This window comes from Bidens hawaiensis, unplaced genomic scaffold (genome assembly GCF_021521415.1).
Source record: "Bidens hawaiensis isolate Kalapana, Puna unplaced genomic scaffold, B.hawaiensis_p1.1 tig00001382_1, whole genome shotgun sequence".
NCBI lineage: Eukaryota > Viridiplantae > Streptophyta > Magnoliopsida > Asterales > Asteraceae > Bidens > Bidens hawaiensis.
Window position 1 is genome coordinate 1647714 of NW_027491078.1, and position 20976 is coordinate 1668689.

General features: G+C 36.4%; 3 protein-coding genes across 3 annotated transcripts; all 3 read left to right on the plus strand.

Annotated features, from left to right (window-relative positions):
- The first annotated feature begins 5129 nt into the window (after positions 1–5129).
- On the plus strand, positions 5130–8815 carry LOC143573331 (inorganic pyrophosphatase TTM2-like). The gene is made up of 11 exons (XM_077058240.1): positions 5130–5501; positions 5597–5711; positions 6217–6412; positions 6507–6620; positions 7132–7305; positions 7395–7589; positions 7652–7774; positions 7844–7950; positions 8065–8164; positions 8234–8449; positions 8558–8815. Exons 1-11 carry the CDS (start codon positions 5165–5167, stop codon positions 8774–8776), a joined length of 1896 nt encoding a protein of 631 aa, XP_076914355.1. The 5' UTR covers positions 5130–5164; the 3' UTR covers positions 8777–8815.
- Positions 8816–11139: 2324 nt separating this feature from the next.
- Positions 11140–15302, plus strand: LOC143573926 (uncharacterized). Its single transcript, XM_077058690.1, has 10 exons — positions 11140–11508; positions 11890–11967; positions 12097–12566; positions 13158–13775; positions 13883–14037; positions 14113–14273; positions 14348–14472; positions 14552–14811; positions 14921–15024; positions 15114–15302. The coding sequence occupies exons 1-10, from the start codon at positions 11190–11192 to the stop codon at positions 15182–15184; spliced, it is 2361 nt and encodes a 786-aa protein (XP_076914805.1). The 5' UTR covers positions 11140–11189; the 3' UTR covers positions 15185–15302.
- Positions 15303–15437: 135 nt separating this feature from the next.
- On the plus strand, positions 15438–20629 carry LOC143574168 (gamma aminobutyrate transaminase 3, chloroplastic-like). The gene is made up of 19 exons (XM_077058857.1): positions 15438–15464; positions 17001–17083; positions 17161–17245; positions 17332–17404; positions 17479–17576; positions 17658–17750; positions 17835–17908; positions 17991–18029; positions 18152–18240; positions 18311–18387; positions 18491–18565; positions 18657–18704; positions 18774–18857; positions 18946–19033; positions 19116–19194; positions 19285–19375; positions 19653–19731; positions 20280–20395; positions 20469–20629. The coding sequence occupies exons 1-19, from the start codon at positions 15438–15440 to the stop codon at positions 20541–20543; spliced, it is 1473 nt and encodes a 490-aa protein (XP_076914972.1). The 3' UTR covers positions 20544–20629.
- Positions 20630–20976: the final 347 nt, after the last annotated feature.

Below are 20976 nucleotides of genomic sequence, written 5' to 3' on the forward strand. Positions count from 1 at the left end.
TCCTTGACTTGGGTTCTACACGCGTTAGTTTGTTCTGGCCCCATTACTCTGCGCTTTTGTACGACTGGCGTAACAGCCGGATCGCACTTGAGCTTATGCTCTGCCTTACTTCGGGGTACACCAGTCATGTCAGCTGGTGTCCATGCGAAGATGTCAGCGTTTTTCTGTAGTAAGCGTTTGAGTAAGGTGCGTGTGGGATCAACAACTGTTGGGCCAATGGTAACGGCCTGGTCAGGGTATTTGCCGTTGAAGGCCCATCTTTCCGGTTCGGTGATGGTTGGTTTAGCCATTTTGGTTTGGGTTTAGATGAGACAGATGCGATGCATACCTGGGGAATGCCGGTGATCATCGCTACACCCTCAGCTGTTGGCCATCCCATCATGCCGTGGACTGAAGATACCACGGCGTTGAATCTTACCATCCCGTCTCTTCCGAAGAGAATGTCGTATGTGTGGTGTGGCTTCCTCATCACGACAAAATCCACGTCTTCTGTGCGTGAGTGATTCCCGTCCGTAAGAGTGACGGGGAAAGATAGGATACCCAGGGGGGTGTTTGTGCTGCCGTCGAACCCTTCCATCGAGGCGTAGACCGTTTCCAGGCGTTCCTTGTCTTCGTCATCTAGCTTGTCGAAGAACTGCCTGTACATCACCGTTGACGAGGCGCCGTTGTCAGCAAGAGTGCGAGAAGTGATGTAGTGCCCCAGCTGGCTTTTGATGACGATAGGGCCTTCTTTGCTGGGTCCTCCTGGCACTCGCGGGAAGCGTACCTCAGCTTCCTTCCACGCGCATGGTTCTGTCGCTCGCCTTTTTCTTCCTCTGATGTTGCCATGAACCATGTTGATGCTGATGTCTACGGGCTTTCGTCCGTTGCCTCTGTACCGGTTATCATTCCTTCCTCCCTTCTTGATTGATGCCACAAGGTGTGCAAGTCTTCCATCCTTGATGAATGTTTCAACAATATCCTTCAAGGATGTACACTCCTCCGTACTATGACCTTTTGTCCCGTGGAAGTCACAGGATTTGCTTTAATCCGCATTAGGTCGCTGCCGGATCATTGGAGCTTTTGGCCATGGTAGTTTTTCGGTGGCAAATATCTCCGTGACGCTTTTGGTGAGTGGCGTCCACCGGTGTTTTCGGCTTGAAGGGTGTGTGTTATCCCTTCCGCCAACAAGAGGGCGAGAGCTGGATGAGGTGTCAAAGTTTACCCTTGACTGCCAAATACCTAGCTTCCTCTTTTTGTTCTGCCGGGCGATCCGAACATTGTTTTCTCTAGTCCTTTGCGTGTAGAGGTGTGTACTCTGGGGAAGATCCCTTCCCAGTTGCTTCTCCGTCTCGGCAAAGCGCTTGGCCGCCGTCATGATGGCATCCCATGTGGATGGCATGCCGTCTTTACCCGTCAATGTGCGGATAAGCTCTGGGTATTCGGCGCCCTGGATGAAAGCGGCGCGAACAAGATCTTCACTTATGTTGCCCAGACTCAGCTTTTTGGAGTTGAAGCGAGTGATGAAGTCTAGTAAAGATTCATCCTCCTCTCTAACGCAGTTGAGGATCGTCCACTGTTCTTCAGTATATTTCCTCTGTTGGCTGAAGTGTTGGCTGAACTTGTTCTGAAAGTCCGCCCAATCATAGATGTGGTGGACCGGTAAACGATCGAACCATGCCCTGGCCGCTCCAACCAGAGTCATCTGGAACATATAACACCACGTGGGTTCCGTCCAGTTACTGACGGTTGCCCCCGCAATGAATCTGTTCAAGTGGTCGTCTGGGTCGCATAGACCATCATAAGTGCCGATGTTGGACATTTGTTTGGCACTTCTCGGGGCGATTGCTTCCGTAATGTCCCTTGCAAACTTGGACTTTCCTGCATTTGCAGCAGTTGGTCTAAAGGTTTTGGAGAAGTCACGTGGGTTTCTCCCCGCGTTCTTTGGTTTAAAGGTTTCTCCAAAATTCCTTGTCGGTTGGAAGTCCGTTTCCTTACGCTTCCCTTTTGCCTTATGGCGAGGGTTTGCGTCGGTATCGGATTCTTCCCGCTCATCGTCCGAGTACTCGCACTCACTGTTCATGTTGAGATGTTGGCGAGTACTGCCGAATTCGTCAGCCTGTTGAAGTGAACGCAAGCGTTCATCCAACTCAGCTTGGAACTCTTTCTGACGTGCTTCGGCCCACGCCTTAACTTGATCGAGTGTTTGGCGAGGGACCCTCGTCCGTTTCTCCAACTTGGCATCAGTGACCTCCAGTGAAATATTGTTTACTGCACTTGTCCCGGCTTGGGTAACCGGGGTAGTGTTCGTAAAATTTGTATAACCGCCGGTGTTCCCCCCAGTTGCTGGGGTTGTGGTTACCGGGGTTTCTTGGTCACTTACTGGATTTGGGACCGGAGTAACGTTAACCATTTCTTCAGAAACTTTGAAAAAACTTAGAATTAGTTCTAGCTTTTATGCACGGATGGCGCCAATGAAGAAACACTAATCGACCCCTGGCAGATTACGGATAATCTGGGGGTTAAATAGATGTTTCCCACGAGGATGAGGTCCAGCAAAGAAAGTTGTTCTTCAGGTGACCTGCAAAACAGACACCGTAAGCTCGTCACTGAGAAGGGGGCGGGTTCCTCCTTGTGACCACCCTCCGGCGTGAGAATCAGACTAGATTGCTCTGAATATAAGTGTATATTAAGAGATTGCTAGAGAAGATAAGATAATGAGATATCAGATTATGTCCTTACCATTCCAAGGTGTTGGAGTATTTATAGCCGAAGGTAGGTTTCCAAGAAGGTACAGCCGGCTGAATAGTATTCCTGTTCTACCAACAGTGGGCTACACATAAGCCATGCTGGTTGGTGGATAGGCTGCGGCCGATAGTGACAAGGCCGGCCGTAACTGTTCCTTTACTGCCGGCTATGCACTGTTCCACCAACTGTAGGCTACGCACGTCCCATAGTAAGGGTTGGTGAGTAGGCAGCGGCTAATAGTGACAAACAGTACTAGAGGGTGCTCCTCCTCGTACTGTTGTCGGTGAGCTGTCACCCTGTGATTGGTTCATGGGCTGTTTTGGTCAGATAGTCTGTTTTGCCCATACCTTGGCAGGTATAGTACAAAAGATCTTCCAGAAGCATACGGACTGGCTCATTTGGGCGGGAGTATTCCCACCTTACTCATTCCTTCAGGTGACATTACTAAAGTATCAAGAGTTAGTGCCTTGTGCGTGTAGCCTTGCTATCAGTGCGGGTAGCCTTCCCTGATGGCTTGTATCCGCAACTGCGGGAACAAGCGGGGTACACCATTGGGAGGCTTTCCCTGCGGGAACAGCTGGCGTACTGCGCGTAAGGTCTTCATCTCTGAGCATGGTGGGTCCTGCGGAAGCAGTTGGTCGTTGCGCAGACGTCCCTCTTCAAGGTGAGTCTTGCGGGTCCAACTGGGCTCTGCTGGGACCTACCTCTTCACTAAGGTTGTTGACATTTTATATAGTATGTGTTCAAACAAACTATGTAATCGTTTTAAACATGAACACAACTATAAAACGTCAAAACATGTCACCTATCAATAAATATAGTATGGATCGTATAAGTATAAGACTGAGATTATCAATACACGTCTCGTTGTCATCTCTTAACCATAGTTTAACGACTTCTTATGTTAAAATGTCACATAACTTTAATTATATAGAACCATAGAATATTATTTGTGTAAGAAATTAGACTTGAGCATAAAACCATGTTTCGGACATGACCCAGATACGAACCTGGTGTACCTGACCTGCAGGTATAAACCAAGTTTCAGTTCCTCAGAGAAATCGTACCTAGACCCGGAACCACCAAAATTGGTTCCACCTCTACCCGATCAAAACCCGGGTACGACCCAACCACAAACTTATAAAAACCAAGCAAAACCAGATAAAAAAACTAGACCATATCCAGAACCAGTTCTTACCTGACCCGGTTTTTGACTTTATTGTAAGGGTGTGCAAGAAAATGAAAAAACCGATCCGAGACAAAAAAAAAATGAAAAATCCAAACCCCAAAACAAAAACCGTCGGATTGGTTCTATGTTTTTGTAAAAACCGAACTAATGGATCGGTTTTGGTTTTGCATGCAATAAAAACCGGAAAAACCGAACCAAATTCTCAAATTTTTATTTTTATTTTAAATAATTTATAAGAATTTAATAAATATATAACTCAAATATTTTTGATCAAATGTATAAATAGTATATTAGTTACCACTTAAAAAAATTATTTATACCTAAATTTATTATCTTCGACCAACTTTTTTTTTTGCCTAAAATTTTCAAGCTCAAATGAGAAAAACTGAAATCGAACTGAAACTACATTGAAAACTGAAAAAACGAAACCGAACGATTTCAAAAAAATACAAAAACCGAAGTTTTGATTTTCGATTTGGTTTTAGCCCAAAATCATACCAAACCGCAGCACACACCCTTACTTTATTGACCGAGAACCAGTTCCAAACCAACTAAACCCTAAGTCCTTTTCTAACTTTTAAAAATCTAAACGGTCCAAACCCATAACATGGGGCCCAACAAAAATCTACCATAATAATAATAATATTAATCATGCTGATATTTTCTACATCCAAAGGGTTTATATAATCAATCAAAATCAATCTCCTCTGCTAACTACAGAAAATCCTGCAAATAAATTCCCAATTCCCTATAAATGTCACATTACATCATCACACCTCATTCTTCCACATGAAACAACCTCAATACACACAAAAATAATAACCATTGGTACACAATCTTGTTACTCCTCTGTTCTGTAACACCTCTTGTTATGATAAAGATTGTTGCTTTCATTGATTTAGATCCGATTTTTTTACAAACCCACTTTTGTTTTTGTATAATATGATCTGGGTATTGATTTGTTTCAGTTATTGTTCATTTTTGGTTGGTTAATTTTGAATTATATGCGTTTATTTTGGGTTTTTTTTTATGAATCTTGATTTGGGTTTTTGTAAAGATTGGATTTTTATTGATTTATAGGGTGTGTATCATTTGTGGGTGGGCTGGCATTCAATCTTTTTAGAAGATTTGTATTGAATTCAAGAATCTTGATTATTTCTTTATTAGGGTTTATGTTTTAGTCACTTGTTATGATTATAATTTATAAATGATAATTTGTTTTTGGTTAAATGTACAGAATTGAACATAATGGATCAAGATAACTCGAATGCCGAATCGAATTCAAGAAAACAAAGACTCTTGAAAGATCAAGTTCGTTTAGTTAAGCGAAAAGATAATGCTCAGTTTGAAATTGTTCCGATTAAAGATTCTTTGTCGTTTGAGAAGGGGTTCTTTGTTGTAATTCGGGCTTGCCAAATGCTAGCCCAGAAAAACGATGGGATCATTTTGATTGGGTTAGCGGGTCCCTCGGGTGCTGGGAAATCTGCATTTACTGATAAAATAGTTAGCTTTATGCCGAGTGTTGCGGTTATATCGATGGATAATTACAACGATGCAACTAGAGTGATTGATGGGAACTTTGATGGTAAGATTGTCACTTCATTGCTAAAGTTTAATTTTTTCGTGTCAAATGTATTTAGGAAACCAAATGTGTAATGTTTTATTTTTGTTTTTGAGTAGATCCTCGCTTGACAGATTATGATACTTTGTTACAAAATATTCTTGATTTGAAAGTAGGGAAGACGATTGAAGTCCCAATATATGATTTCAAGTCTAGCTGTCGCACAGGCTATAGGTGCGCGCATCCTTTTTTACGTAGGATTACTTACACGTGTTTGGATGTGTGTTTTGTAAGTGATTATGTCAGAACCATACAATTAGTTGTAATAAAACAGGATATAGAAAATAGTATTCTACATAATCAAAAGTAATAGTTTTTTTTTATAAAATTTAAGAAAAATCATTATTGACCAATGTGTTTGACAAAATAGTCTTTTGGCTTTTAAAATTTTCACAAAAGATTTCAATGTTGGTGTAACAAATTTCCATTTGGCGCAACAAATCTATTCTCCTGCACCAAATGGAAATCTGTTGCACTGACACAACAGAGTGTGACATGTGGAAGCTTCTGGTTGGCTGAAACAATTTCTTAACTTAAAAACAAGAAAAGCCAAAAGATACTTTTTTAAAAGGAAAAAAAACCTAGGCTATTTTGTCAAACTTATTGGTCAAAGTGGCCATTCTGTTTAACACACGCAGTTACGTGATATTAAGTGATACTGATTATACAATGGTTTCAGGACACTTGAAGTCCCGAGCTCCCGAATTGTGATAATCGAGGGGATCTATGCATTGAGTGAAAAACTGAGGCCCTTATTGGATCTTAGGGTATCTGTGACAGGTGGCGTTCATTTTGATCTTGTTAAACGGGTTTTAAGGGACATACAACGGGCTGGACAGGAACCTGAAGAAATCATATACCAGATTTCTGAAACGGTTTAATCTAAATTTCTAATTCATTTCTAGGTAGAAAAAATGTTTAATTCACAAGCTTTTTATAAATATATTTATAATCACTTTATATGTACAGGTTTATCCAATGTACAAGGCATTCATAGAACCCGACCTCCAAACCGCTCATATAAAGATCGTTAACAAGTTTAATCCTTTCACAGGATTTCAAAATCCCACTTATATCCTAAAGGTTCGTACTTTCTTTGTTAAAATCTTACATATTATGTCAGACATACGAACTTGAACGTGACTTGAACCCAAAAATCATGTTAGACTTAAAAACCCGAACACGTCTTGAACCCGAAGATCGTGTCAGACATAGAACCCGAACACTATATGAATATTCATAGGTTGGCACGAACATGATCTGTTTAACCCGATTTTTTTAGTTTCTATTTTTTTATCGCAAATTAATACTTTAATATTATAACTTTACAACAAAAATATACAAATGTATATAAAAGAGTTACATTTTCATTATATAATCTTACGTCGATTTGCATTTTAAGTTCTAAATACTGGCATAAAATATTACTTTATGGCATAAAGCCATTTAAAAAAAATCATAAATAAAAAATGAAAGGGCTAAACGGGTCAACCCGCGAACCCACCAGGTTGAAACGAACACGACCTGTTTAGCTAAACGCGTTCGTTGGTTTAACCCAAACCTGACCTGCTAACCAAGATTCTAAACATTTTAGTCATCAAGAAACGTGAGTGAGGAACAAGTCAAATCCGCCATGTCAGAAGAATGCACCGAATCATTGGAACAGATTTATGATATATTTTTGTTGCCACCTGGGGAAGACCCCGAAACGTGTCAATCTTATTTGAGGATGCGGAACCGAGAAGGAAAATACAATCTTATGTTTGAGGTTTGATGATAATCTATGGTTTCTTAAAAAATGGTTATTTTTTCAAGATTATTATTTTCGGTGATACAGATTTGATTTTTTTTATTTAGGAATGGGTTACGGACCCTCCATTTATAATATCTCCAAGAATCAGTTTTGAAGTTAGTGTTCGGCTTCTTGGCGGTTTAATGGCGTTAGGGTACACGATAGCATCCATTTTAAAAAGAAGCAGCCATGTGTTCAAATATGAGAGCCTGTGCGTGAAAATCGACTGGTTGGAACAAGTTAACCGACGTTATGTTCAGGTATAACTCACCTTTGACTTTGACTTTAACTTTATAAGACTTGACTTTGACTTTATGTTCAGGTGCTAGGAAGAGACCGGTTAAGTGTTAGATGTGTTGCTGAGCGCTTGGGATTAGAAGGGTCGTATATTCCGCGAACGTATCTTGAACAAATGAAGCTCGAAAAGCTCTTGAATGAAGTCTTGGTATAAAAACTATAATATATATTTTTTTTCTTCTTAATTTATATAATTTCTAAATGTTAATTGCTTTAGGTGTTACCTGATGATTTGAAAACGAAACTAAGTATAGATGAGGAAATGTTTTCGAGTCCCAAAGGTTCTGTTACTCTACCTACAAGGGGAAACAAGTTTCTTAAAAGGTACATTTGTTAACAATTTAACACTCATTATTTAAAAAAATAATAATAATATTAATATTAATAATAATAATATTTGTTGGCATTGTACATAGTTACATATTTTTATATGTGCAGTGGGTTGTCACATTCATATTCAACCGCGAGTAAAAACTTGACTTCCATTAAAAGATTTGAGGGCGCAAGTCACGAGCCGACACACGCATTGGCAAGCCAAGTAAGGATATTAGTGTGCTTAACGTTCTAGAAGGTCAATATCTTGACTTTTTTTCCTTGTTTTGTCAAGGGAACAATTAGTCAACTTTCGGAACAGATTTCGACTTTGAACGATCGCATGGATGAGTTTACATCTCGGATTGATGAACTGAATTCACAGTTGACTAGAGGGGTCAGTTATGGCAGTCAAAGTCAACAGAAAATCGACTCGTGTTTCACCGGCTCCCCAGTGCACCATTCATCGTCTTCAACTCAGTTAGTCAAAGATGTTAATTTGGTAGAAGAGGTAATAATAATAACAATAATAATGTGTTTTTAAAATGTTTGATTTTTTTGTTAGAATTTAGAAATGAAAGTTTGTTATTTCGTTTAATTTTTTGAACATACGAAACAGATATCAGGAATTGCAAGAAATCAACTGAAAATTATGCATCAACTTGACATTCTGAATAATACTCTTCGCGGTAAAATGGGTGAAAGATCTCGTCACGAAAGAGAAGTCAAGAAAAGTCAAAGGTCTAATCTTGATGGAGTTATGGTTTCTTTACTGTTGGCATTTGCATGCGGTGGTGTTGGGGTCTTCTTGTTTAAGGCTGTTTCACCAAGAAATTGATTCTTTTTTTTAAGCTCTGATTTCGTTTGCATTTCATTTTTTTTTCTGAGAAATCCGTGATTGTTTGACTTTGGATGTGAGTCAACGCGCTTATTTCTTTTTGAGCTTTGACGAAAGAAAGATACCGATTTTAGCTTTGATATGGTTTTGTGGTTAAGTTTTATTTAAGGGTTAATCCATCGATTCGATTCTTTATGAATACAATTTTATCAAGTAGGGGATGTTAAATCTATACAACTGTTTGATGTCAGATCAAGTATGTATTCAATAACCTATCATATCATACGGGTCACAAAAAATTATCACATATAGGAGAAAATGCTCATGTAGGCCATACGACTTTGTCAGTTGTCACATCAGTCATTTTTGTTAGTCAAGCATATTATATGATCCATGTGGGTATTTTCCACTTTTCATACAACCAATATATGGGCGTTATTTGGTAAGCCATTAAGTGGTCCTTTTAGTTGAGGTCAATTTGTCAGAGGTAGAATAGTGGGTTAGTTTTTGTAGATAGTAAGCGTAGAGTATTAGTATTAATAGTTTCACTTTTCTTTGTAGTTGGGGCCAATGCTTTATGCTAATTAAAGTTGTGGTTTCTTAACCTTGTATTTGGAGAATATGTAATCTTGAATCGGCTAACCTTTGTTCTTCTACTTTTTATTTATTTATTTATTTTATTTTTTCATATGTTAAAAATGCAAAATGCAAACTTTAGAAAAAAGGTTTAGTGGTTTTTATTAATGACAACTATTATCTTTTTGTCGCTGTCAGTCTCAACTAACGAATTGGCCTATAACGATCCCACCTCCTATCATATTTGTCCAGATACTCCCCCGTGACTAACAGAATGCTAACGCAGATAGTTGCAAGTCGCTGGAAAAAAGCTTTTGGCCAGAAAAGTCACATTTTTTGCCGAGAAATTCAACCTGAACACCACTACCACCACTTGATCACCGCCAACCGATTCCGACGATGGTTCTAGGGTTCCAGTGACCTCAATAGCTGACATTTTTTTTTATTACAAAAAAGTTCCTAAAGATCCGATCTAAGGTTAAAAAGATGTTTGAGACGAAAATGTTGAGTTTTCCGGATAAAATCCGAGTTTTCAGGCAAAAACGTTTTTCCGACAACCTACAACTAACAGCGTTAAATAACTATTAGTCACGGAACATTAGGAACAAAACAAATATGATAAAGGATAGAATCTTATCGGCCAACTCGTTAGCTCGGACTAACAACTAAAAAAATGATAGCCAAGAATAATAAAAACAGGAATAAATAACAGTAACAAATACAATGAACAAAAAAAAATAACAAATTAGGTTGCAGAATTTCATCATTTTAACATACATATTATCGAGTGAACCTGCAACCACTACACTCTCAATCTACCAGATCCGATCCGATCTGATCACGTCTTCTCCGGCCAAGCCAACCACCGCGCCGCCGCCGCGTCCACCTCTGTCGATTCGTTTTAGTATCCGCCAAATCCAATTTCTTATTTTGAGAGGTAAATTGCTAAATCTTAGATAATTACTTTGATTCATTTTTCATTGTTTATGAATATGTTATATATATTTTACCCCAATTTCATGTATATATATGTCTCAATTACAGAATTAGGTTAACAATTAGTATTAGTCATTTTAATTTGTTGAAACCCTAATTAGTTGTTTCAATAGGATAGCTATTGCCAATAAGCTAATAGATCTGTGAAATTTGAAAATCTAAAAACATTGAAAAAATATCATGGATCCGCCACTGCGGGCCAGTACAATAAAGAAATAATAGGAATGGTGCAAGTGTTTGAGTTTTGGTTTAGTATGCTAACTATGGTGCAAGTATGGATCAGCCTCTGCGTGCCAGTACGCTTAGATAAAATTATGTTTATGAAAAAAAATAATACTATTTTTTTTAAATAAAATTAACAAAATTACTATCAAAAGTTATAAATAGTCAAGATTCAAATGTAATTTTAAAACTTGAATAACAAAATGTTCAATTAAATTCCTTTGATCTCTCCTATCTAAGTTTCAATACTCAATAGTACTCCTTGTGTTTCTTTTGCTCGGATTTTATCTTCTCATGTTCATGTCATAGACGATGCCGAAGCGCATGCCTAGAGCCTCGTCTGAAAAACGAGCCTAGGCGCAAGAAGTGAGGGCTTTTAATAATTTTGGATATGCTATTTGTAAGCTATGCTAAACGGTTAAGGTTACTTTTTTTTATTAGGCTTGGTGAAGTGTGAGTTGGGTAGACAAGAAAGTACCTGCATCAAAGCTAGAATACGAACTTGTTACTTTGCTTTACTAGCGTATTTATAAATTTTATATAGATTAATAGTTTATTGAGTTTACAGTACTACATACAGCTTAAATATACATATTTCAGATAAACTCTTGGTGAGGCGATGCATTTTCTAGGACTGCGGTCCCAGTCAACTGCAGCTCACGTGCCACATGCTCCATCTCCTCAAGCTCCATCTCCACAAGCTCTACCGCCACACGTTCAAGCTTCTCCAAATAGGAAGCCAAGTGCAACGCTAGAGGATCTTGTAACCGAAGATCCGTTTCCGTTAGCGTCTCTAGTTGAAACTTTTGACGGAAGAAGTGAAGGAATAGTGAGTGAAAATGGTGCATTTGGGGGCTTAAGTACAAAGAATGGAGCACATGCTGTGGATAAACACATAGACGTTTGTGAAGAAGAAGGGTGGATTACCATTCCATGCAGTATGCACTCTCCATTTCTCTTATTAGCATATTTTTTACATGCATGAATTTACTTGTGTTCATCTTTTATATATTCTGTTTAGATGTATTTGCTGGTTGTGTCTCTTTAGATGTATATATTCTGTTTAGATGTATCTTCTGTAGACTGATACATGGTTTCTGAGATCAAGAAAAACTGAAAAAAGGAGCCAGAACGTTTTAAGTTACAGCATATAACCCTGATGTACTTGAATGTTCAAATACTCCTGATGAATAACTGTAAACATAAGTGATAGATACACTAATACTCAAAAAGGCACTTTTGATGGTTGTAATGACTTTTATTGTCGTTTCTAGATGCACCATATATTGAACTAAAATTGGTGGTCATCACTTTTGTAGAGGAACTTCCTGATCATTGGAATGAAGAGCCGGATATGCTATCTTTTAAATCGTTTGACCGCCCATTTGTCTTCCCAGGTGACTCTTCTTGCTCAATTCTTTTCGTTGAATCAATTTCTGACATGAAGTTCTGGCGTTCTTCCTGTCAGTAAGGGAGGTTTTCTTATCCTTTTATTTTATTACATCTATTTTATTTTTTGTTTCCAGGAGAACAAGTTCATATACTAGCATGCTTGTCTGCATGTAAGCATGAAGCAGAAGTTATAACGCCATTCAAGGTTGCTGAACTGATGAGTAAAAATGGCAAAAAGCAAAATGGTGAAGTATCTCCATCTGTTTCTGGGAGTCCTGTTACTCAGGACAAGACTGGCCCGAAGAAGGATATGTCCACTGGCGAGTCACTTCTCAGAATGGAAGATCACAGAAGGCAAACCGAAATGTTGTTGCAACGATTTAGGAATTCCCATTTTTTTGCCCGGGTTGCTGAGGCAGATGAACCACTTTGGTCAAAAAGAAAAACCCAGGAAACGTTTCGAGAATCAACAGAAATGGTTGGAGGGAAGCTGAGTGATAAGAAGATCCTTCCAGTTGATGGAGAAAATCCGGATGCTAGTACCTCAGGTGGAGTGGCAAGAAACGGGTTTAAGTGTTGCTCGCTTGTTAATGGAGATATAGTGGTATGTTTCTGAAATGGCGTGTTATCATTCCTTGGGTGGTTCAACGATTCGCATATTCGAATTTCAGAAATTTTAAGCTGGATTAGAATTCGAAATAGAGTTGACAAATTCGATTCAAATTCAAAATAGTCGATTCGAAATCAAAATTTTAATTCCAATTTCAAAAACACTACAAACTTAAGTTAAATCATTCAAATTTACAACATCCTAAATGTTCAAAGTGGTGACATATTGACATCCAATCACATGAACTAATGACCAAAATGATGAACTTCGAATTTTTAGTCTTTAGATTTTAGAACTTCAAAGACCTCTTTAATATATCATTTTATTAATATGAATATTTATTAATTTAAAATCATAAAATCGTATTCGATTACTAAAGCGAATTAAAATGATTGAAAACTGAATTCGAACCTTCAAATTCGAATGTGAGTCGAATTGAATTACCAGTTCCTCGACTCTGATTCGAATACTGAACACCCCTAATCATTCATATCCTATTTTTCTTTACCAATCCCCAACACGATCATACTTTGTTGAAAGGATATTACTGATTTGCATTCTATTTTGTTGTTTGGAAGGATGCAGGTGCTTTTACAGGTGAACATTGGTGTGGACTGTTTGAAAGATCCCGTGCTAGAACTCATTCAGTTTGAAAAATACGAGGAGAGAAGTTTGAGTGCTGAACCTGAAGGCAGCAGCAGCTTAAGTTACTCAAATCAGCAAGGGGACCCATGTGGAGATCTGTTGAAGTGGTTGCTTCCTTTGGATAATTCTTCGGCTTCTCCTTCCCGTTCTTTATCTCCTACTCAGTTGGGTCCCGGTTCTTCAAGTATTCGTAGCACGTCAACAAAGATGAATTCCTCTTCTCCTATCTTCTCATTCGGTGGTCACTTTAGAAGTCACTCCATGTCTTCGGTTCCTCCAACCACCGTACCAACGCATGTATCACCCTCTACTGATTCTATACCAAGCCTTCTAGAAGAGCAGGATAACAAGTTGGGAAAGGATGAAAAAGGCGAAGGACTTATGTCTTTCCGAGGCGTGCCATTGGAGCCTGAAAGGTTTTCTGTTTGTTGCGGACTACAAGGCATTTACATTCCAGTTAGACGATGGAGAAGGAAAGTTGAAATCATACAGCCTGTCGAGATCACTTCTTTTACTGCTGATTGTAATACAGAAGACCTTCTTTGCGTTCAGATAAAGGTCCAAACTTATTTTTTCTTTTTAGTTTTAGGCTTAGGAACCAGATGTAATATCTAAGCATAGTAGCTAGCCATTAACTATTTTTTGATTTTATGTATTGTGCGCAGAATGTTTCGGCTGCACACATGCCGGATATTGTGATATATTTGGACACAATTACAATTATACATGAGGAGGCTTCCAAGAGTGGGCCCCCTTTGTCTTTACCAATTGCTTGTATTGAAGCTGGCGATGGCCACAGCTTGCCAGACTTAGCCCTCAGGTTAGCTATTGTTCTCTCAATCGTCATTTGTATGTGTCGTATGATTTTAATGGCAAATAAACTGTTTATTGACAGGAGAGGAGAAGAACACTCGTTTATTCTGAAACCAGCAACGTCACTGTGGAGGAACACCAGTAAGGGTTCAAGTTCTCAATTGTCACTGAGTCCGCCTTCTGATGGTGTGATGCCTGGTGATAAGTATGCAGTTCTAGTATCATGTCGATGCAACTATACCGGTAATTAAGTTTTGTACTTCCTCAAATAAAAAAAAAAGACACCGCTTTGTGATGATGGTATATTTTGGATGCAGAATCTAGGTTGTTCTTCAAACAGCCAACAAGTTGGCGACCTCGCATGCCAAGGGATCTTTTGATCTCTGTTGCTTCTCAAATGTCAAGACCGATAGATGATAGAATTCCTCAATTACCTGTTCAGGTTTCAAAAGTTTCAACCAAGTTATAATTAATATTAACGATTAAGTTGAATGGAAATTAAAATTCATTGTTGTAGTCAGGTTTTAACACTCGAGGCTTCAAATCTGGCATCTGAAGATCTAACACTGACGGTTCTTGCTCCGGCCTCGTTTTCTTGTCTGCCTTCAGTGGTATCTATAAACTCTACACCTGCATCACCTACTGACGGTGATAGTAGACAGGGACAGGGACCGCTTAGTGATGACAGCTTTAACGAGTACACAATTTCCCTCAGCGATGTACTTCCGACAAGTGACCTGGGATGCACACACTTGTGGCTGCAGAGTAGAGTTCCTCTAGGGTAATAATAATAATAATAGTAATAATAAATAATACTCATCTTTTGTTCCTTGTTATTTTTGTCTACGATTTACGTTACATTACTGGATGATTCTTTCTTTGTCTTTCAGGTGTGTTCCATCTCGATCTACAGCTACCATCAAGCTCGAGCTACTTCCACTTACCGATGGCATTATTACTCTAGATTCGTTACAGATCAGCGTTAAGGAGAAAGGTATGCTTCTACGACTTTATTTAGAATATGAAATCAATGCGATTGAGATTGTTAGAAACAGACAAATGATAAGATGGCGGTTGATACAGGTCTAACCTATGTCCCGGAGAAGTCCCTGAAGATAAATGCAACTTCCAGCATAAGTAGCGGAATCATATGATATGATAGAGATGGTTGTTGATATAGAATTGTAGTGGTTTTTGTATGATTGAGTTTGATATGTATACCATACTTGCATTACATTGGTGTGTGGAATCTAAACAGCGATACTTGTACATTGACTTTGAATTTCAGTCAACCATCTGTTTGGACATTGAGTTCAATCTTCTTGCTCTATAAACAAAAGGTTAATCATAATCTTTAGTGTGAATCACTTATTGTTACCTGGCTACAGTTGACTTGAGGAGTCAACTATGGTGGTCAAAGTCATCTTCTACTCAGTTAGTCAAAGATTCTAACTTGATAGAAGAGCTAATAATAATAATAATAATAATAATAATAATAATGTGTTTTTAAAATGTTTGATTTTTTGTTAGAAATGAAAATTTGTTACTATGTTTAGTTTTTTGAATATATGAAACAGATGTCAGGAATGGCAAGAAATCAAACGAAAATTATGCATTAACTTGACATTCTGAATAATTGTCTACGCGGTAAAATGCGGTCTTCTTTTTAAGGGTGTTTAACAAAAATACGTTGTCACGTGCTCTATATATGTTTCGATATAAATAGTTTAATATATTTTATAAATTTATAAACTCGTTTTTTTTAAAAGAAAAAGAGAGTTGTTACCAAGGACACTGAAGAATGCCAAATTTTGATTAAAAAATATATTATTATTATTATTATTATTATTATTATTATTATTATTATTATTATTATTATTAAAACCAAGGAACCCTTAGAAATATAAAGCCAAACGGATGAAGCTATTTTTGTTATTATTGTTTTCCGTGTTGGAATCTTACATCACAAATACCTTGTACTTATTTGTAGGCCCTTAATAATTTATACTTATTATTATTATTATTATTATTATTATTATTATTCTCTCTCATTCACTCACTCTCAGTCTCCTCAAGAAACAAGAAAAGAAAGATATGAAGAATCATCATCATCATTTTCATTTCATCCGATCACTGATATCTACTGCTACCTCCTCCAAGGTTAATAATATATTTTTCTATACCTATATTTATGTTTATCTGTTTATTAGTTAAGTGTTTTTTATTTTAAAGCTATGCTGATTGTTGAATGCACCTAGACATGTTTTTGGCTTAAGTTCTCTTTTCATGACTAATAAAATGAACTTATTTTTTAAATCATACATGACAATTTTTTATATATTTATAACCAAACTTTTGTTATGCATTAGTTGGTATACAGTTTGATTTATAGTTTTTTTTTTCCCAAAATTCTGAGAATTTATGTCAATTTTGTGTTTGAATTATGGTGTTTGAAGTCAAAGTTAAAAGGTCTTCATGATTTTCACAAAATGGATGATTAAAATTGAAGAAAATAAACATATATCTAAAGTTTTATTTAATGATCATTTCTTATCTTAGATCAGATAACTGTTAGATGAAACTCATAAATTCACTTTCAACAAGTGATAATAAACAAACCTGCACACCGTAATCTTGCATATCATTCGGGCCATATGATAGGCAAAAACTGGTCACATCATACTGGTCATATGACTTTGTCCGTTGTTATATCAGTCATTTTTGCTAGTAAAACACATCATACGAGCCGTGTGATTCGGCCAACACCACCTCATACGACCCATATGGTCAGTTTTCGCTTTTCATACAACCAATATGACCATTTTTTGGTATGTCATATGGCCCGTATGAACCTACGTGGTGTCTGAATAGTGTGTCAGTGGTGTTTCTTTAGCAAACTCCAACAAGTATTAATGAATTTGTATAAACTCGTTCTTTTATTAAATATCGGTGTGGTTTACTTGCATAAAGATACATTCATGCACAAGAAGCGCGCGCACTCTTTCCGCTGTAAGATGGTACAGTACCAACGTCGCCAAGGTTGATGATGACGGGTATGTCACATTACACGCATAACTAATTTTCCGCTCTCCATTTGCATAAATTAGTAAACTTTAATATGGTTTCACAGATATAAGGGACATGGCATGTTGGCACCTTTCACAGCTGGATGGCAAACTACTGATTCGAACCCATTGGTTATCGAGAAATCTGAGGTATTCGTTAATACAATAACCCGTTAACTTACAAGTTATAAAAAAAAAGTTACATTTTTTTTAAATATTGTTCTTTTGATTTATAGGGATCATATGTATATGATGTAAATGGGAAGAAGTATCTTGATGCTCTTGCAGGCTTGTGGTGCAATCCTTTAGGTCAATCTCATTTTCCCATTTTTTTCATCTTTAATTAGTTTTTTTTTTTTTAAATTATTTTGAATTATTTTTAGGTGGGAACGAGCCTCGACTCGTTGATGCTGCAATGAAGCAACTAAATACTTTACCTTTCTACCATTCGTTCTGGAACCGTACTACAAAACCTTCTTTGGTACAATAAAATCGTTTAACATAAATGTTAAATTTATATGTTATATATGATATTTTATCATTTTTTTACTTTTGGTTACAGGATCTTGCAAGTGAACTTTTGGGCATGTTCACATCAAATGAAATGACTAAAGTACATTTCACAAACGGTGGGTCGGATGCAAATGATACTCAGGTTCGGTTATAAGCTTATAATATAGATTAGTGATTTTATTGTTTGTAATGAACATTCATTTTCATTTCTATATCTATTTTATAGGTGAAGCTGGTTTGGTACTATAACAACGCACTTGGAAGGCCAAATAAGAAGAAAATCATCGCAAGGACAAGATCGTAATTTCACGTCCTTACAACTAATTTTGCATATTTATTGCATACTTAGCATTGTTATAATATGTACTCTATATTGCCACAGATACCATGGATCCACTCTCATATCAGCTAGTCTTTCAGGGTAAGATCAAGATGTGTATACAAATTATAAAAATTTAAAGATTTTATATAAGCAGTTAACAAAAAAAAAAGATATTATTTTCTGCTATCCATAATTTTTTATTTATTTTTGTTTTCTCTCAGACTTCCTGCATTACATCAACATTTTGATCTACCGGCTCCATTTGTATTGCACACAGATTGTCCACATTATTGGCGATTTCATCTTCCCGGTTTGATTTCTTTTTCTTGTTTCAAGACATTATTTTCTATTATTTTAATTTTTTTAAAATACTATGTTAGGTGAAACCGAAGAGGAGTTTTCGACTAGATTGGCCACCAATTTGGAGAATCTTATTCTCAAAGAAGGACCCGAGACGGTAAACTCACTTAACATATCATTTTAACAAAAGATTAATAACTGGGTTGACTAAATTTTAATTTTTAAGTATATCTTATGTTTTTTTTTATGTTTTTTTAAAGATTGGTGCTTTTATTGCCGAACCGGTTATGGGAGCAGGAGGTGTGATACTTCCTCCTAAAACATACTTTGAGAAGGTCAAGTTGACTTTTAAGTTGACCAACATTTTGACCCTAGGGCTCAATCGATCGCTCGTTTTCATATTTTTTATGTCTTTTGTTTGTGCAGATTCAAGCTGTTGTAAAAAAATATGACATTTTATTCATTGCTGATGAGGTACTTTTTATGTTATTAATTTCCCGCCTACATGTCACGCTTTCGACTCACTTTGCATATTATTTTCAGGTAATTTGTGGATTTGGAAGACTTGGAACCATGTTTGGTTGTGACAAATATGACATTAAGCCTGATCTTGTCACCATTGCTAAGGTATATTATATATAAGGATTAAAATATTTTATATTTAGAATTTTCATTTTTGGTCAATCAAAAGGTTAATATTAGTTAATATTTTCAGGCACTTTCGTCAGCGTATATGCCGATTGGTGCGGTTCTTGTGAGCCCTAAGGTTGCAGATGTTATATATTCTCAAAGCAATAAGCTTGGTACTGTCTTTAAACTTATAAAACCATATGTTTTTAGTTACAACATAATCTTGTATTTAATTTATTTATATTATAATATTAGGTACATTTTCTCATGGATTCACATATTCTGGACACCCTGTAGCTTGTGCTGTTGCACTAGAAACACTCAAGATTTACAAGTATGTCATTATTTGCTCCAATTTTAAATGAAATAAAAGCTAAAGTCATGCAATTTACTATTTTAAAATTAATATATTAAATTTGTCCAGAGAAAGGAATATTCTTGACCAAGTAAACCGTATCTCGCCAATGTTTCAAGACAGTATAAAAGCCTTTTCGTCAAGTCCCGTTATTGGAGAGGTATTTTCTAGCATTTTTATGTTATTTTCGTTTCCTTAATGCATTTTGACTTTGGAGTTCAATAATATGCTTTTTGACATATAAATTTTAAATAGATTTCTTAGATTTTTAAAGCCGAAATATACCAGTATGTTAAGCTTTATATCCAGCTTCACAAAAATATAGTTTTTGGTGTTGTATTTGTAACAACAATGTGTTTATTTTTCAATTTAGAAGTTTCATGTTTGACCTCAAAAAGTCAAACATACCAACTTTTAACATGCTCAAACGTTTATAGATTCGTGGAACCGGATTGATTTTCGGAACAGAATTTACAGATAACAAGTCACCACACGAGTTGTTCCCACCCGAATGGAGTAAGACTGATTTTCACTTAAGAATCACAAGCTTTCGACTATATATATATATATATAGGGTGAGGGTCCTAAGAGAACTTTGAGAACCATTTTGGGCTACAAAAAAACCAAAAATTTTTATTTTCATCCCGGATTCATTAAAAAAATAACTAATTATACACATACGTATATTTTTATTTAATCTCGATTTACTTAATGTACACATATGTACATTATCATTTATCTTAATTGTACATATGTTTATAAAGAATAACATGTATAAAATAAAAAATAGTATTATACATATATGCATAGTTTTGCTAAATAGATATTTTTTTTATGAAACTGGGATGAAAGATAAAACTTTTTGGTTTTTTTACTTTTTTTATTTTCGCGTTTTTTTTTGTTTTACAATTTTTTTTATTTTTCTTAAAATGAGTTCTTTTTGGTCCAAAATAGTTCTCAATTTCAAAATGGTTCTCATATGATCCCCTATATATATATCCCTATGATAATTAGTCATCAAAGGTCAAACCTTAAAGAAAGTTTATAATGATGTTTGAACACAGAAATAGGCGCATACTTTGGAGCACAATGTGAGAAACACGGGATGTTGGTTCGTGTTGCCGGTGACAGCATAATGATGTCTCCGCCTTTCATTATGACATCAAACGAAGTCGACGAGGTGGATTTTTGGTAAATATTGTTAGAAGGCTGATTAATGGTTAATAATTATTTATTTTTTTATTTTGTTTCAGTTGATAAGTAAATATGGGAAGGCACTAAAGGACACTGAAAGAAAGGTGGAAGAACTCAAATATCAGTTGAAGTAGCCTTTTGCAGTGTTTTGAGTTCAAAATGTGTCAAGAAATATGTTAACCTTCAAACTATTAAATAAATAATGTTTTTATGTACAAAGTTAATAGCCTGACAGTTGGCCCATAACTCCAGTCGTAGCTCAAGTCATATAAAAATTTAATAAACGTAAATAATTACAACGAAAAAATTGCCATGATCAGGCCCGGCCGCACCTTCAGCCGGGGCACTTTTTTTTCGGGGGCCAAAATTTTTTTATATATTTTTTGTATTTAAAAAAATAATTCTTATGTATTATAATTGAATTTTGATCCTTCTTAAACTATCGGGCCTAAACAAAATTTTATTCTAAATCCACTGGTTAAAATTTAGGTTATTGGGCCCAAACCAAAATGACAAAATCAATAAAAAAAATTAATAATCATTTAAAAACACTAAAAGAAAACGTCT

What these genes read in the sequence shown, in the direction of transcription:
- LOC143573331 (XM_077058240.1), top strand. Translation starts at nt 5,165, where the DNA reads ATGGATCAAGATAACTCGAATGCCGAATCGAATTCAAGAAAACAAAGA. An exon ending in AATACAATCTTATGTTTGAG is followed by an intron (nt 7,306 to 7,394) that starts GTTTGATGATAA and finishes TTTTTTATTTAG; the next exon opens with GAATGGGTTACGGACCCTCC. An exon ending in AGCTCTTGAATGAAGTCTTG is followed by an intron (nt 7,775 to 7,843) that starts GTATAAAAACTA and finishes TAATTGCTTTAG; the next exon opens with GTGTTACCTGATGATTTGAA.
- LOC143573926 (XM_077058690.1), top strand. Translation starts at nt 11,190, where the DNA reads ATGCATTTTCTAGGACTGCGGTCCCAGTCAACTGCAGCTCACGTGCCA. An exon ending in TTCTTTGCGTTCAGATAAAG is followed by an intron (nt 13,776 to 13,882) that starts GTCCAAACTTAT and finishes TATTGTGCGCAG; the next exon opens with AATGTTTCGGCTGCACACAT. An exon ending in GATCAGCGTTAAGGAGAAAG is followed by an intron (nt 15,025 to 15,113) that starts GTATGCTTCTAC and finishes CGGTTGATACAG; the next exon opens with GTCTAACCTATGTCCCGGAG.
- LOC143574168 (XM_077058857.1), top strand. Translation starts at nt 15,438, where the DNA reads ATGGTGGTCAAAGTCATCTTCTACTCA. An exon ending in CTTGTGGTGCAATCCTTTAG is followed by an intron (nt 17,405 to 17,478) that starts GTCAATCTCATT and finishes AATTATTTTTAG; the next exon opens with GTGGGAACGAGCCTCGACTC. An exon ending in CGGATGCAAATGATACTCAG is followed by an intron (nt 17,751 to 17,834) that starts GTTCGGTTATAA and finishes TCTATTTTATAG; the next exon opens with GTGAAGCTGGTTTGGTACTA.